General features: G+C 28.9%; 4 protein-coding genes and 1 long non-coding RNA gene across 7 annotated transcripts; 2 read left to right on the top strand and 3 right to left on the bottom strand.

Annotated features, from left to right (window-relative positions):
• Nucleotides 1-1879: 1879 nt before the first annotated feature.
• Nucleotides 1880-3068, bottom strand: LOC106791754. Its single transcript, XR_001382225.1, has 3 exons — nt 2631-3068; nt 2014-2562; nt 1880-1911 (listed from the first exon to the last, which is right to left on the bottom strand). It is a non-coding gene; the product is annotated as an uncharacterized LOC106791754 (long non-coding RNA).
• Nucleotides 3069-3447: 379 nt separating this feature from the next.
• Nucleotides 3448-5017, top strand: LOC106791761 (ankyrin repeat family A protein 2). Of its 2 annotated transcripts, none has more exons than XM_014757657.1 (6): nt 3448-3797; nt 3868-4040; nt 4109-4241; nt 4380-4546; nt 4635-4782; nt 4886-5017. In XM_014757657.1, the coding sequence occupies exons 1-6, from the start codon at nt 3710-3712 to the stop codon at nt 4951-4953; spliced, it is 777 nt and encodes a 258-aa protein (XP_014613143.1). In that variant the 5' UTR covers nt 3448-3709; the 3' UTR covers nt 4954-5017. The 2 variants fall into 2 exon arrangements, with proteins under 2 accessions (XP_014613143.1, XP_014613142.1); XM_014757656.1 differs by having other exon boundaries at nt 3451-3797; nt 4326-4546; nt 4886-5015.
• A 1295-nt stretch (nt 5018-6312) lies between these two features.
• Nucleotides 6313-9457, bottom strand: LOC106791760 (coatomer subunit delta). Its single transcript, XM_014757655.1, has 8 exons — nt 9318-9457; nt 9082-9121; nt 8537-8760; nt 8094-8479; nt 7839-8009; nt 7457-7770; nt 7014-7330; nt 6313-6922 (listed from the first exon to the last, which is right to left on the bottom strand). The coding sequence occupies exons 1-8, from the start codon at nt 9318-9320 to the stop codon at nt 6833-6835; spliced, it is 1545 nt and encodes a 514-aa protein (XP_014613141.1). The 5' UTR covers nt 9321-9457; the 3' UTR covers nt 6313-6832.
• A 254-nt stretch (nt 9458-9711) lies between these two features.
• On the top strand, nt 9712-11865 carry LOC106791764 (28S ribosomal protein S9, mitochondrial-like; the record flags this gene model as incomplete). 2 transcript variants are annotated; one of them, XM_014757660.1, is given in 9 exon segments in its annotated part: nt 9712-9872; nt 9974-10094; nt 10532-10635; nt 10738-10911; nt 11021-11106; nt 11195-11270; nt 11361-11486; nt 11609-11644; nt 11750-11865. In XM_014757660.1, coding segments are annotated over 9 exon segments (855 nt in total). In that variant the 5' UTR covers nt 9712-9773.
• Nucleotides 11866-12105: 240 nt separating this feature from the next.
• On the bottom strand, nt 12106-14478 carry LOC106791763 (KRAB-A domain-containing protein 2-like). The gene is made up of 2 exons (XM_014757658.1): nt 14185-14478; nt 12106-13963 (listed from the first exon to the last, which is right to left on the bottom strand). Exon 2 carries the CDS (start codon nt 13907-13909, stop codon nt 12725-12727), a length of 1185 nt encoding a protein of 394 aa, XP_014613144.1. The 5' UTR covers nt 13910-13963; nt 14185-14478; the 3' UTR covers nt 12106-12724.
• Nucleotides 14479-14684: the final 206 nt, after the last annotated feature.

Genomic DNA, 14684 nt, shown 5'->3' with positions numbered 1-14684 from the left:
TAAAAGATATTCTATCATAAAGAATCAATGTAAGATATAAAAAGTAGTCTAATCAGCGCAGTTGTCGAATGTTTTAATTAGATAATATGTTAGAAATAAAATTAATCAATAGTTTAATACGTTACACGTCACGTCAGGTCTTAACTAGTTGAAGGACGGCGGGGGAATGAGGTACTTTACTGCTTATCCTTCGTCGAATGTTCGGCTGTTTACGTTTTGTTTCGGCTGTCTTTCTTCTGTTTCACCTCGTAGGACATTCCTGGAAATATACATACGTATTCATAATTGCCTGTACGTTAATGTCTTGTTTTCTTATTCTCTCTCTCTCTCTCTCTCTCTCTCTCTCTCTCTCTCTCTCTCTTTCTCTCTCACTCTTGTTCTCACTCTTTTTATACATTTCTATATAGGTTAAAAAAAGAATAACGATGAATATGAAGATAAAAAAGAGTAAACACAATCGTTAGACTGAGTATATGTATTCCTGTTGGACTCTCCAATACTCGAAACCTAACAGAAGTAAAAAATAAAATTACATTAGTATAATATAAAAAGAAAATCAAATACATGAGTGTATGTGTACGAGCTACCTAACTTATGTATATATGCCTGTATGTGTTTGTAGGTTATAAAAATTGAATTTAATACGAAATACGATCTTTGAAGACATAATTAAGAAAAATAATTAATAAGAGCATCATTAGAGATGGTAATAAGTATCGATACTGTAAAAAAAAGATGGAAATTAGAAAATAATATTATTAAGTAACATTGGTTAGGTTAGGCGCGAAACTGAGATACATTGATGATTATAACTTCTGTATTTTTTAATATTTCCTTTTGAAAACACTCACTACTTGTCTGTAGCTATCGTTTAATGTATAATAGAAAGGTGTAAAATACTTTTCAATTACCTGGATTAAAATAGATGATGCAGTACRCTGGAACAACTGACACATTCCAATATGGCGTTTCCTCTGCTTTTCCCCTGCGATGCAACTGCGGCGCCACTGATGCACACTTGCTGCGCAATATACTATGCGCAAAGCCTCGTAGCTCTGATGGCCTTGATAATTTTGCATTTTTTCCATCTATYMTAGAAAAATATCGAATAGTTAAAAATAGTATATAGGAACATAACAATTGTCGAAATATATACTTTATTAACCCAGACAACAAAAATTGATCATTATAAGTCGATATCTACAGAAATTATGCCGTAAAATAAGAAAATAAAAATTCTTAGAAAAATGCATATCAATGTACATGGAATTGTTTTCTACGCAAATATTTTTTATCCTCGACATTATCATAATCTTTCGATTATATCATTTGAAAGTAATTTGTTAGAATAATCGATTAGAATATAATACAATTATTTACGTAGAGAATATTTTTTAATTACCTGAGTTTAACGGGACGATGTAATATCCGTGCGATTTCCAGCAACGACGCCGCGAAAAGAAAGAAGCAAAGTGCGCTGATTGGCTAATTATTTCTGAAGTTAAGTGACCAATTAGAAATTCCCAATAACCATATAGATATGTATTTCACGCATACAAGCTTGCCTCGTCACACGTACGTAACTCGGCTTTCTTCATGACCACGCTAGTCAAGCTTAATATGATAATTTATTTATTAAATAAATAAAAAATTTATTCTATTTTTTTATATTTAAGGTACACGTATCTTCTTAATATTTAAAAAATAACGAAAAGAATAAAGACAATATGCACTATAAATCTTATCACAACGCACATGAAAACACACATAATTTATTTATTAAATAAATCAAAAATCCATTCTATTATTAATTATAATTATCCAATTTTTAATTATATATTATTATATATATTCAATTAATAATTATTAATATTCAATGCATTTTTCTATTAGATATATGTGGTAAACAATCTGAAATATAAAAAGATTGGATTAGAATATTAGAATAATTGTTAATTAATCGATAGAAATGCCTATTGCTGTTTAAAAGCTAGAAATATATGATGTATGTACCGTCCCCTTCGAAATTCACCGTTGAAATGAGACGTTGTCCTCTATCAAATTACTTTTATTCAATGTTGTTTATATGACTTTCCTAACGTTGCGCATGTGTATATAGGAAATAATACACCCAATTAATAAAATTTAAGGTTATAACGGTCTCCTTTTGGTATTATTTTAATTTTTATGTAATTATTTCAATGCTCCTGCACAGAGATAACTTCCAGGGTAACATATATTTATAATGTTAACCTATGACATATGACAATGATAACATAAATTATCTTATTTCCTTTAAATTTAATTCGGATGTGGACATCTTCAGGATGAACATCCCTCGTGGGTCTTCGGAAGCGGTTACCTCCTCGTGGTTAGACCCGGGCAATGGTGTTTTACTTTCAATATAATGTTTATCATATTTTATATGCTATACATTCCATTGCAAGTGAAATCCGGCTAAAGACCGCTTACCATAAACATTATAATTTTAATTAGTTTCTTTTAACTTCCTACTTATACCATGTTTTTATTCCTTTCCTTGATTCCTTCTATCCATTTCATCTATAGAAAYTAATTACCTTATAATGTTTCTTTAATAACTTTTATATATTTACAGGTAGTCTCCTTACCTAGAATTTCTCCTACTAACCATCACACATCTTCCCTACTTCTTTCACTTCTTTTCTTTTCCTTTATAGCAAGTATGCTTACATGAGTTAGCATGCATTCAAGTGAGTTTATTTAACTTTTGAGGTGGAATAACTTTTAGATTTCTTTTTATTTGCGATTTGATATGCATAAAATATGCATATAGCATAGGGACCAAAGTGATACGTAGTCGACTGCATTTTATGAATGCAGTCTTCTCACACGTACATGGGTATTTTAAATCGTTAGATTTAACAACAAACCTTTAAGATTGTTTTCTAGTTGAACGCCTTAAATGACTACTTTTTAAAATATATTTTCAAATGCATTTCTGAAGGGACACATGTTTATCCACTAAAAATGAAATTTATTTATTTAATAATTACATCTCTCATTTGGCGCAACTTCATAGATAATACCAACCGCTCCAGTTAAATACCTACTATCGCCCACTGGTGATCCTGGTAGTACTTAAAATGAAACTGGGTCGATAAAAAAGGGGACTTTGTGAGCTTTTATGATTTCTGTATTCTTTAGTTCTTCCACAACCCATTTATACAAATCGAAGAATCGTTTTACATGCTCTAAATCAAATGTAACCAAAAAAATGCATAAGAAAACGTGACATAATTGTTCAAAAATAATTTTCATTTATTTTAAGGATGTTTAAAAGATATCGATGTGTGTATATGACAAAATGTGCTTATTTTTTTAATAATATCATTAACCGATATAATATCAAATGGAATACAAATTTGATAGAATTTCAAATTTCCCGCTTACCTCGACTCTAATTTGGAATGCGCTTTGTCTTTATTTGTAAACAGATATATTAAAGAATTATATCCCAGTTACAATGCACTAATAAGATTACCTTTAATTGATCTATTTACTATATCTATATTGTAAAAATTATATTATTCGATATATATGAAAATATATTTTCAATAATTTAGTGAACAACTTGTTTATGTGTGACATGCTTTGGTTTAACAAAACCAACCAACCGTTTTGTATATATTCTCACATGTAATAGAATTATAAATATTTTTAAACGGTCATGGAAAATCGAATTCATGAGGAATTAATTATAAAAGAAGAAGAAAACGGAGAGGAGGAATATGAATCTTCAGGAAGTAAAAAAGAAGGTACAATTTTTATCATATAAACTTGCCATTGAATAATTAATTTTACATTTTATGTTAATGTAATTAAAAGGAACGACAAGAGATAATACTGAAACAGCAATAGGTATACGACCAAGGCCTTTGATATATAAACCAGATAATGCGAGTATAGGGTGTAGGTCAGAGCCAATAGAAAGGAAGTGGCATTGGGCACCCGGTGCATGGCAGGATGCAACCAGAACCAGTGCATTTCAACCATATAAGGTATAATACTTGTGGTTTATTATAGATCACATATCTTTAACTTTACTTTTACAACCATGCTTTTACAGCCACCAACTTTGTTAACTAACTTACAAAGAGGTAATACACGTACAAAAATACCTCAACTCTATGGAAGAACAGATATTACTTTTCATACATTAGCTGGTCAAGGAGAACTTACACCTGAAAGCATACAACCAGGTTCTTTTTCTCCTTATTCTTGAGAAAATAAAACAATATGTATTGATTACTTGTATTTTGTGGCACAGTTATTATACTTTCCAGGATCGGTAGATCTTACAGATGAGAAAGGTTTAACAGGTCTTATGTGGGCTGCAGGATATGGACAATTAGGTAGCGCAAGGCAATTGTTAAAAGCTGGCGCGAACAAAAATTATCGTGGTCATAATGGAGAGACTCCTTTACATTTAGCTGCCGCTTACGGTCATCACGATCTTGTAAAGTTACTTTTAAATCATGGCGCTGATTCAAATGCAAGCGATGAGGTCTATATTATTTATTTTGTACCATTTTCTCGTCTATTATATATATATATCGTACATTAAAAAATAAAAACACAAAAATATCTTTTAGGAAGGAAACACGCCTCTTATTTATGGAGCACATGGTGATCATCCACATGTTTGTTACGAACTTTTGTCTAGAGGAGCAGATATTACACATCGTAATGTACACAATATAAGTGCATACCAAGCTGCAATAATAAATAATTCGTTAACTGGTAAGAATGTAAAAATCAAATAAAATAACAAAATAATAAATAAAAAAAAGTAAGTAGAAAAATAATTTAAAGTAGACATATACATATTTTTCTTTTTTTACAGCTAAGGCAGTTATCGAAAACTATCTATTGCAACAAGTAGTAAGTGTACCATCTGATATATTGCAATAACCTGTTAATTATATATTATTGTTTAAATATTTTTAAACGTTATGTAAATATTATCATTATTATAATGAATATTATATATTATTTTGTATATTATCTTTAATGACATTTTATACTGTAAATAATTATTTTAATATATAATATATAGTAATGTTTAACTACTAATAATACATGCAGAGTGTCCTATAAATGGTGATACAAGCAGTGGATGATTCTACATGAAAGACTAATTCGAAAATGTACGAATATTCAAACTTTTTCTTTTCAAAACGAAGCTGTGTAGGAATAAATTTTATTCTACGTTTTTTACTTACAATTAATTTTTCCTATAGAATCATCTCCTGCTCGCCTGTACCACCAATTACAAGACACTTTGTATATATATATATAATATAAAATAAAAATATTTATATATGTACATAAAGAAATACAAATTATTGAATATATACTTCACTAATTAGAGAAAAAGCAACTATATATTGAATGCAAATGCCAAATATAATAAAAGTCAAAGATTAATTAAAGATATAATAATGACACTAATACCAGTAAAAATAATTTTATTATAATATATGAACTCTACCTAATATTATATATATCTTAATATTAACAATTCCTACACATTGATGTATATGCGCATGTTTGTGTGTGTAATCAAATTAAATAAATAATCATTTCTATAGTATTTATTTTAAAAACATTTCTTTAAACAATACTTTCAAAAAACTTTAATAATTAATTTTATGTGATTGCTTCCACCCGATATATCCATTAAATAGCATCATTTATATTGAATATGTAGTTTGCTTTGTTTTAAGCATGCATTAATGAACAATAAAATATATACTTTTTTTATTATTATGTTTAACTATAATACATACTTCCAAGTATAACACAATACTCGTCAATTCATAACTAATTCGAAACATCTTATAAAAGATTCAAATAAATTTATTTAAAAATAATAGATATTGTATCTCGATATGTGCATATAAAAAGTCACAGCACATATACGTATATATACACATGTAGCACATACATAAGTAGTATAACTGTGTGTTTCGTATGTATTCAAATTATTTAAAGATAAAAATTTCGATGTAAGGATTAATATGTTTCTTTAGGAAAGTATAACGTTTAGTGATAAGAAAAGAATGTGATTTATATAACCACAATATATATGTGTATATACGATAAAAGAAATATTTATAAATTTCAGTAACCCAAACTAAAGTTACGTTTCTAAATACTTTTATACATAATTATAATAGAAGGATTAAAGAAATTGATGCAACTATAACATTTAATATAATGTTAGAAGAAAAAATTTTACTTCTTTTTTTCTTTTTCTTTTCCTTTTTCTTTTTAGAACGCTAAAGAAGTAATCATATGTATGCAACAATGCACAAAAGGCATATGAACAGTGAAATTATTTGTTCTTTGTGAAAATAAATGACAGTCTTTGCCATTTAATATTTTAATTTGACGTAAATAATCAAACATAGCGTCTATAAATGTTCTTTATATGCAATTAATTCAATAAACTTGATTAAACTTGACTATATTTGAAGATATTTATCTTTTTTTCTTAATTAAAATACACTTTTTTTTGTAGTTTTTGTCTCGGATAAATTAATATTGAACATACAATTACAACAATATGATTGTAATGTGCACATTAATATACTGCAATACATTTTTGCAGTTACCATGAGATCATTAAGTAAATGATCATATGGAAATAGAAATCTGATTGGCATATGAATACTAATTAGGCTAGTTGCTTATCATAAAAATTACGTTTTCCAATGTACCGTATTCATTTCCATGTGTTCAAAGCGTATGTAGACTAACATCTACTTTTCTTTTTTGTTTTTGCAGCTTATACCACTTCATAATTGTCAGTAAAGAAAACTGTTTCTATAGAATGTTTTACAGGACTCTCGTCTTCTACTAATAAAACTTCCGTAATCTAAACATTAAAAAATAAGAAAAGCAAAGAATTATTTATATTTTTTAAAGATACGGTAAACATATAAAATGTTTTGAAACGTATACGATACCTTTATTTTGGCATACGACGTCTTGGATGCAAAAGAAACATGAAGTGGATAGAAATCTGCGGGCGTTGAAGATGGGGCAAAAAATTCCATTGAACCAGATTTTGTCGAGGCATCGACTAATGGCAGCGACCATATTAATATATTTTTCTTTGTCTCATGCGTGTATTGTCCATCAAATGAGCTTACTATAGGAGTACATCCAATTGGAAGTGGAATGTTTATGTTTACGTCATTTAATTCAAGATCATCTTGTTGTAATTCATACTCAATGTTTACATCCCAACCCCCATCACTGCTTTCACTAGGCCAACAGTTTACTAAATAATTAAAAAATTGAGTTGTTAATAATTACTTGAATTAAAACAAATCTGTACAATTGTACAGTTTGTTTTCCGTAAGTAAAGAAAGGCTTAAAATTTTTAGCTAATTAAAAAAATCCATACTTGAAATTGGTAATGCTGTTTCGTCTTGAGCTTGTAGACGCCACTTTAATACACCAACATCTGTGTTCAATGGGAATGGTTTAGTAGGTATTTTTAATCCAATTTGACCGCGAGTCCTAAATAATTCTTTATCGACATTTGGATGAGTTTGTAATTGAATTCCTCTTGAATCCCTGTTTTCAAGTTGAACACGGATACGACCCCACTTTTCATCAGAAATATGCAGTGTTACCAAACCATGTAACTCGAAGTGTTGAAGACCTCCATTATGTCCAATGCGTACATTAAGTCTCTCTTCTTGTCGTAGGTGAACACTATTTATACGGAATTAATTAATATAAATAAATATTATTTAGTATAATAAAGGAATTAAGATACATACGGTTCAGTATTAATTATCTGAGGACTGATTGGCACAGGTTTTGATCCTAACGCTGCAAGTGGAGCACTCACAACATTTTCACCTTCTTCTTTCAATTGGTCAACAAACGAATCAACATCTCGAGATTTTCCACCAAGCTTCATTGCCCCTGGACCAGTATTGGCTGGCTTTCTACAATCACATAAAGTTTTTCTTTATATTTTCTTCTATAAAATTTAAGAAATTTGAAATAACATTGCAATTAAATGAACTCACTGTACTGGAGTATATGATGGTCTCACTGTATCAGGAACAAAATTAGCAGTATCTCCAACCGTAGGAGTTGGAGTGAAACCACCGCTTCCGTAACCACTACCAAAACCTGGACTTTTGATACCAGTTTTCTTATTCGCTTCCATTCGCTGCCGTTGTAATTCTTTAGCTTTCTCGCGCATTTTATTTTTAGCTTCACGTTCTTGAGTCATTCTCACTGCACGATAAACCTTTTCCTCGTGAGAATCCATTTCTACAAAAGTTCTTATTTGCGCAAGATTGACACTTTCTCTATATCCTAAAGCGACAATTTCATCAAATGCAAATATTAAATTGAATGCATTATCTGCTATTTCAAGTTCATCCATCGAAACACAATATTCTGGGATCTAAAAAGATATTATTATTAATTTATGAAGTACAATGATATATAATATAATACTTACCACTCTTGCAAAGAGTCGTAAAGTTTCTAAATCTTCCAAGATATTGCTAGCCTTTGTCGTAATGAGTAGCATGTATACTTTTTCTAATGGTTGATAAACATATCTTACAGATTCTGTTTCAACAAAAGTATGCTGTTTACCGGAACTCATTAACTTTGGAAATGCAGCTAGTAATCCTTCGATTCTTGCTTTTGTCATTTCAACAAATTGACGGGAAATGATGGCTAAAAAAACAAAGCCATGTATTTGTATGTACATAAGTAAGTGTCTATATCCTCATATCTTTAAATACAATATTGTTCTTTTAATTGGTCTAATTAAAATAATTGTCAATAGAATACTCTTCCGCCCTTTTTGATATTCCTAAAGTATTACTATCAAACTATGACTAATAGTGATAGATATAAATTTGTAAATGATAAGATATTTAAACTTCATATCTACATTTGGATATAATTTGAGAAAATCTGATGTATTACAAATAAACACACACGTGAACGTATGTATGTGTAATCATACAATGATATTAAAAAAATTATAATTACTTTTTCCCGCCTTTGTGCATACAGCAGCAGCGATAAGTACCTAAAATTATAAAAATCAATTAGGTATATAATTATCATATGAAAATCTGCTTTACTTAAAAAAAAAAATAATTATATTTGGCAATTGAAATCTACAAATGGAAAGGTAATATTATATTTCACGTGATATTTATATCAAAACGATTAACAACTTCTACAACATTTATATCATGTTATTAAAAAATAATTATACATACCATTTTAAGAAATAATTCTAACGCGCTACCTCTTTTATTAACCTAATATAATTTTTTTTGTATTCTTTTTCTTTTTACATAAGCCAATCTATTCTCCACATCACATATACAAATACGAGTAACGAAGTAGAGGGCGCACTGTGCTGACGTGTGCCATGATGAAATACAACATGAATTATAAAAATAGGCTAGATTAGCAATAATTGGATCTTGTACAAATGAAAAACAAATAAAATATTAAAAATTTATTTAATTCTTACTTTCCACTTCATAAGAATTGGCATTAATACATATATATATTGTATCCTACCTGTTGATTGTAGATGACGCCGCATTCGTTTAGTCCAATACATAAATCGATCTTATTACAGATACTGCATAATCGATATCTATATCGATAATGCACATCAAGCGTATGTTTATTAAAATCTTGAATTTTTTTTTAAAACTATAATCATGGCAACATCAATGTTCATACGTTTCTCTAATTTTCGTAATTTATTGAAAATAAATAGCAATGTTCTCGGTATATCATCGAATACAACCCAATGTTTGGTAATTTTCAATTAATAATTTTAACGTTTCAACCTTTACATGATTTTAAAGTTAACCTCAAAATATAAATACATGTATATTATATTTTTGTTTTACATTAGGAATCCATCTCTCGTTTATCTAGTACACAACAATCTGAAGCTTTGACAGATCAAAGCGGCATCAAGATATTACATACAACCAAAGCTATGCAAACTTATATGAAGCGCATCAAAAAGCATGGTAATATCCTGATTTATTAATAAATGTATCACAGGGAAGTTGGACAGATTAAAAATTTAGAACGTTATTTCGATCTTATTACTTACATATACATATTATAAAACATTAAAAGATAGTTATTTAATATTACCTCGATCGTTAATGTTCAGAGTCTTTTACATATTATTACGAAGACATACATTCTTACATTTAAAAAATAAACTGTACTTAACATTTACAAATCGTTATATCCTAAAAACTGTTATATTCAAAGACATAATCAAAACAATACTGATTCAATCTAGACTAGTGTTTAATAGTCTAGGTATCCTCTGTTACGGTGTTCTATTTATAATAATTAAATTTTAAAATATTCTGATTTATTTTTTCTTCTGCCAATCATAACAGATTTCTATTTGTTCATAATAGGCATATATGCTTGATTATTCTTTTTATAGAGGAATTAATGGAAAAAGAAGTATTTGAATATGAAAAGGGTAAAAGACATCTTGCAAATATGATGGGTATGGATGCCGAAAATTTTACGGATGAAGATGTTGATGTAAGTTGTAATTGTGTTAAAATTTATGATTCTTTATGATCATTTTTTATACAATATTAATTACAAGTATATACATTACATCAATTGTAAAATTTTACTTAGAGATCATTAGAATATCTTTTTCCATCTGGGTTGTACGATCCCAAAGCACGACCCTTGATGAAACATCCAAAAGAAATCTTTCCACCTCAGAAGGTAGCTGAATTTTCTGCCGATGGAAAACCGTTACATCCATTCTTTTTTATGATAACACCTGTCTATTACGAAACACTTCATGTAAGTAAGATTTTTAATAAACAATTTATAGGTTTAATAGAGAGAGAGAGAGAGAGAGAGAGAGAGAGAAAAGAAACATTTGTAATTTAATATCATTTTTAATTTATAGAGTATAGTAGAACAACTCAGAAATTTAGATGACTTAGAAGATAAGTTTACTAAATCTACCGGAACGCTTCCCAATGAAAATAAAATGTATGTAAAATAATATTATTTTTAAACGAGTGATAAATAAATGATAAAATACTATTTTAAATATATTTTCTTGTTTTTTTATTTTCAGGGATCCACATGAATCGGTATGGATAACTAAAGTTCAACTAGAAAATTTATTGCTTGAAAAATTGTATGATGATCAAGTAAGTTTAGAAAAAGAACTTTGCTACTTTATTTATTTCTTTCATATATATAATAATTAAATAAGAAAAGATAATTATGTCTATTCTTAGTACGAATATTTTATCAAAACAATGGAGAAGCTATTGAATCATCCGTTATCCCAAAGAGCAGAAGAATTTATCATGAAGTACAGAATAAAATTAGCAATAAACACGAAAGACTACAACTTTTTGCCTGCAAGTATATTTTTTGTATAATAAATTATCTATAAAAGAAAGACATTTATTTCTCTCATATAATTCAGAAATAATAAATATATTATATTATATAAAATTTATAAATGTATTTTTATTTACAGATAATGTATACAGAGGATGGAAAACCATATGTTAAGGTATTCCGTAAGTTTTGAAATATCTTTACGTAAATTATGTTCAATAAATTTCAACCAGTTTGGATATATTAAAAATAATGTAATAATGGCATTTTGTGTTTGTAGCTTGTCAAAGAAAATCTGCAACTGCAACGGTAACAGTTTTTGGTGAAGGTACTGGAAAAATAACTATTAATGGAAAGGACATCTCTTATTTCAAGGACATGCAATCTCGGCAGCAGGTATATAAGTTTTTGTTATGTTATATTATTACTTTTAATTCGATTATGACTGTGATCTAACAATAAGTCATATATTTTGTTTTAAAATATTTTAAAACATTCGAGTTTGAATTATTTCTAATTTATTTTTTTTTTTTTTACAATAACAAGTAAAGAAACAGAAAAAATATATATTTATTTTTGAAAAATAATTTCTTTTGCATAATATTATTTTAAAAATAGCATATTAGACAAAATATTGTTTTTTATAAATTTACAAACAAAAATAAGCTTAAAAAGTATATAAAATCGATTGCATGAAACTTATCGAACTATTTTCTATCTTATTTTTTTAATTTAAATATGTGTGTATTACTGTTAAAATATCATATTCAGTTAATTTATAAAATAATTAAATATTACAATTAAATATTAATTAGTCATTTTAGGAAAAACATATAAAAAATGATATATCTTAACCAGTCTTATGAAATAACGAGATATATGAAATAATGGTAGGTGTATAGTTATTATGTTATGACTGCATTATGAGTCGTCGTTTCGACTTTTTCAGTAGAAAGTCACTTATTACAACACGTTTGACCTTTGTGACATTTCGAATTACATAGTATCCCTTTTTTTAAACAAAGGCATCTTTTTGTTTTACATTTTTGGGTGCAGTGACAGCGCGTAAAGCTTTGTTCATTATCCAAGGCTTGGTCTGATGCTACAGTTCGAAGAGAATCACAGTTCATTAGGAATGTCTTCCAGAGCAAGCAGTTTTTCGTAGCATAATGCCAATCGTGACCTAATATGTAATTGCTTTAGTGCTTTATTCTGAGCACTTAATTGATTTAATTTTTCTTCAGTTATTTCTAAATCACAGGCTCCTTGCATCCGTTTTTCCCTTATCCACATCCGGCACAGTATCACCAACGGCAAGATCAGGGAGGTTTGGGTCAAACTCTAGCTTAATTTTGTTCGTCCATTGTTCAGTGCATTCATTGTTTTCTTCCCTTTGTGTTTTGGGAGACTGATATTGATCACAAAGTTTATACAGTAATGCATCAGTTGAAGATAAACTGGGAAGATAACTGGCTTCAGTCTGTAAAATTCCAATCTCAGAACTCTGCATTAAATTTTCCAATTCTTCTTCTGTGGTCAACGAATCTAATACAGACTTTGGCAATCTACAATTTGAAATCCCAACTTTTGGTGTACAACCAAACATAGCTTGATATGGACTCTGTTTAATTCCATTATGATAGGTTCCATTCTTCATGAATTGCACAAAACGCAAGCCCTCACTCCACTTTGTAGTTTTTTTATCATTCATCCAGGTAATCAGCATGTTTTCAATGTCCTCCTTGACTCTTTCAACGCTTCCTCGGCTCTGACTATGCTTAGGTTTTCCATAAACAATGTGCAATTCTGGCCACAACTCTTTTAAACTATTAATTATGGAATTGCAAAATTCCCGTTCATTGTGTGACTGTAAAAAACAAGGAGCTCCTAATGTAGTAAAAATATCGACCAAATTAAAAGCTACCTCCTTGGGGCATTTCGAGGTTAGAGGACGTAATAAGATAAATTTCGTCAAATGGTCTTGGTAAACAAAAAAAAATTTGTATTGACCATCGGGCTGTGACTGAAAATCTACCAAATCTAACTGACATCGACTATTAAATTGATTACACCTCATTGGTTTCGCTATTGCTTTTTTTGAACAGCCCTTCTTTTGCTGACATACATCACAACATTGCAAAAACAAAGAAATTTGCTGTTGTGTAATGTTTTTGTAACATTTATTCAGTTCGTGAAACATTCGATCACGACCTGCATGCCCAATATTGCAATGGGTGTTATACAGCACTTCACACAATTCATCTTCAGTCACGTAATATCTTATTCCATGGTCTATGACAGGAAAAATTAATTTATCAACTCCTAGGATTTGAATTACATCATAGTGCTTCAATAACCAAAAATCCTTTGGTTTTTTTCGTTTAGAAACTTTAGCACATTTTACTTCCTCTATAAGTTTCTTATATTTCACTGATGACATATGCGCACTGTTAGCACTCGCCGGTAAAGATTTCAATTTTTCAGCGAACTTTTCCTGAATAAAATCCATTTATACGAATTATAAATCTACTATTATAATCCTTCCCAACGTTTTATATTTAAATTCGATAGAACGGCTCGACTTACAGAACATTTGTTTTGAAAGTATTTACAGGTCAAGGAAAGAAAGGAGGAGTATTATTGTAAACAAACAAATTGACTAAAGACAGATCAAATTTCGATGTCATACTTTAACTACTTGAACTCGTATATTACCTAGTTATTTCATAAAACAGACAATTAAAATGCATAATAAAACTCGTTGTCTCTGAAACGCCCTAGTCATTTAATGTAATATCTAGTTATTTTATAAATTAACAGAATGATACACAGTAATGTATATAGAAATTTTGATAAAAGTATTATCAGTTTTACTAGAGTTAATAAAAAGATTATTTGCGTCGATTATAATTACAAAAACGTTTCTTGATTCTTACGTAACGTAAGACCCGTGTATGATATAATGAACAAAGATGATTTCACTGGTCGGTACCTGTTTGAACCAATTGTATAGCTCGAAAACGACGATAGCAACGCCACTAAACTTTGCTCTGTAGAGCTAAAATGTTGGAAACTAGAAGTGCCATTCATTAATTTTTGTAACGAGATCTGGTTTTCTCGTAATATCGCCCACGAATCCAACATAAAGTACACATATTCCCAAATGACCTAATGCAAATTATTATCTTGGTTTTTTTTTTTTTTTTTTTTTTTTT

The sequence above is a fragment of the Polistes canadensis genome, unplaced genomic scaffold (assembly GCF_001313835.1).
Source record: "Polistes canadensis isolate GaletaPanama2010 unplaced genomic scaffold, ASM131383v1 scaffold_339, whole genome shotgun sequence".
Lineage (NCBI taxonomy): Eukaryota > Metazoa > Arthropoda > Insecta > Hymenoptera > Vespidae > Polistes > Polistes canadensis.
This window is presented reverse-complemented; position numbering and strand designations above follow the sequence as displayed.

Coding starts and splice junctions, on each gene's coding strand:
- LOC106791760 (XM_014757655.1), bottom strand. Junction 7,331..7,456: donor AACAGCATTACCAATTTCAA/GTATGGATTTTT, acceptor TTAATTATTTAG/TAAACTGTTGGCCTAGTGAA. Junction 6,923..7,013: donor CGTCGTATGCCAAAATAAAG/GTATCGTATACG, acceptor TTTAATGTTTAG/ATTACGGAAGTTTTATTAGT.
- LOC106791761 (XM_014757656.1), top strand. CDS start 3,710: ATGGAAAATCGAATTCATGAGGAATTAATTATAAAAGAAGAAGAAAAC. Junction 3,798..3,867: donor TTCAGGAAGTAAAAAAGAAG/GTACAATTTTTA, acceptor TGTAATTAAAAG/GAACGACAAGAGATAATACT. Junction 4,547..4,634: donor ATTCAAATGCAAGCGATGAG/GTCTATATTATT, acceptor AATATCTTTTAG/GAAGGAAACACGCCTCTTAT.
- LOC106791763 (XM_014757658.1), bottom strand. CDS start 13,909: ATGTCATCAGTGAAATATAAGAAACTTATAGAGGAAGTAAAATGTGCT.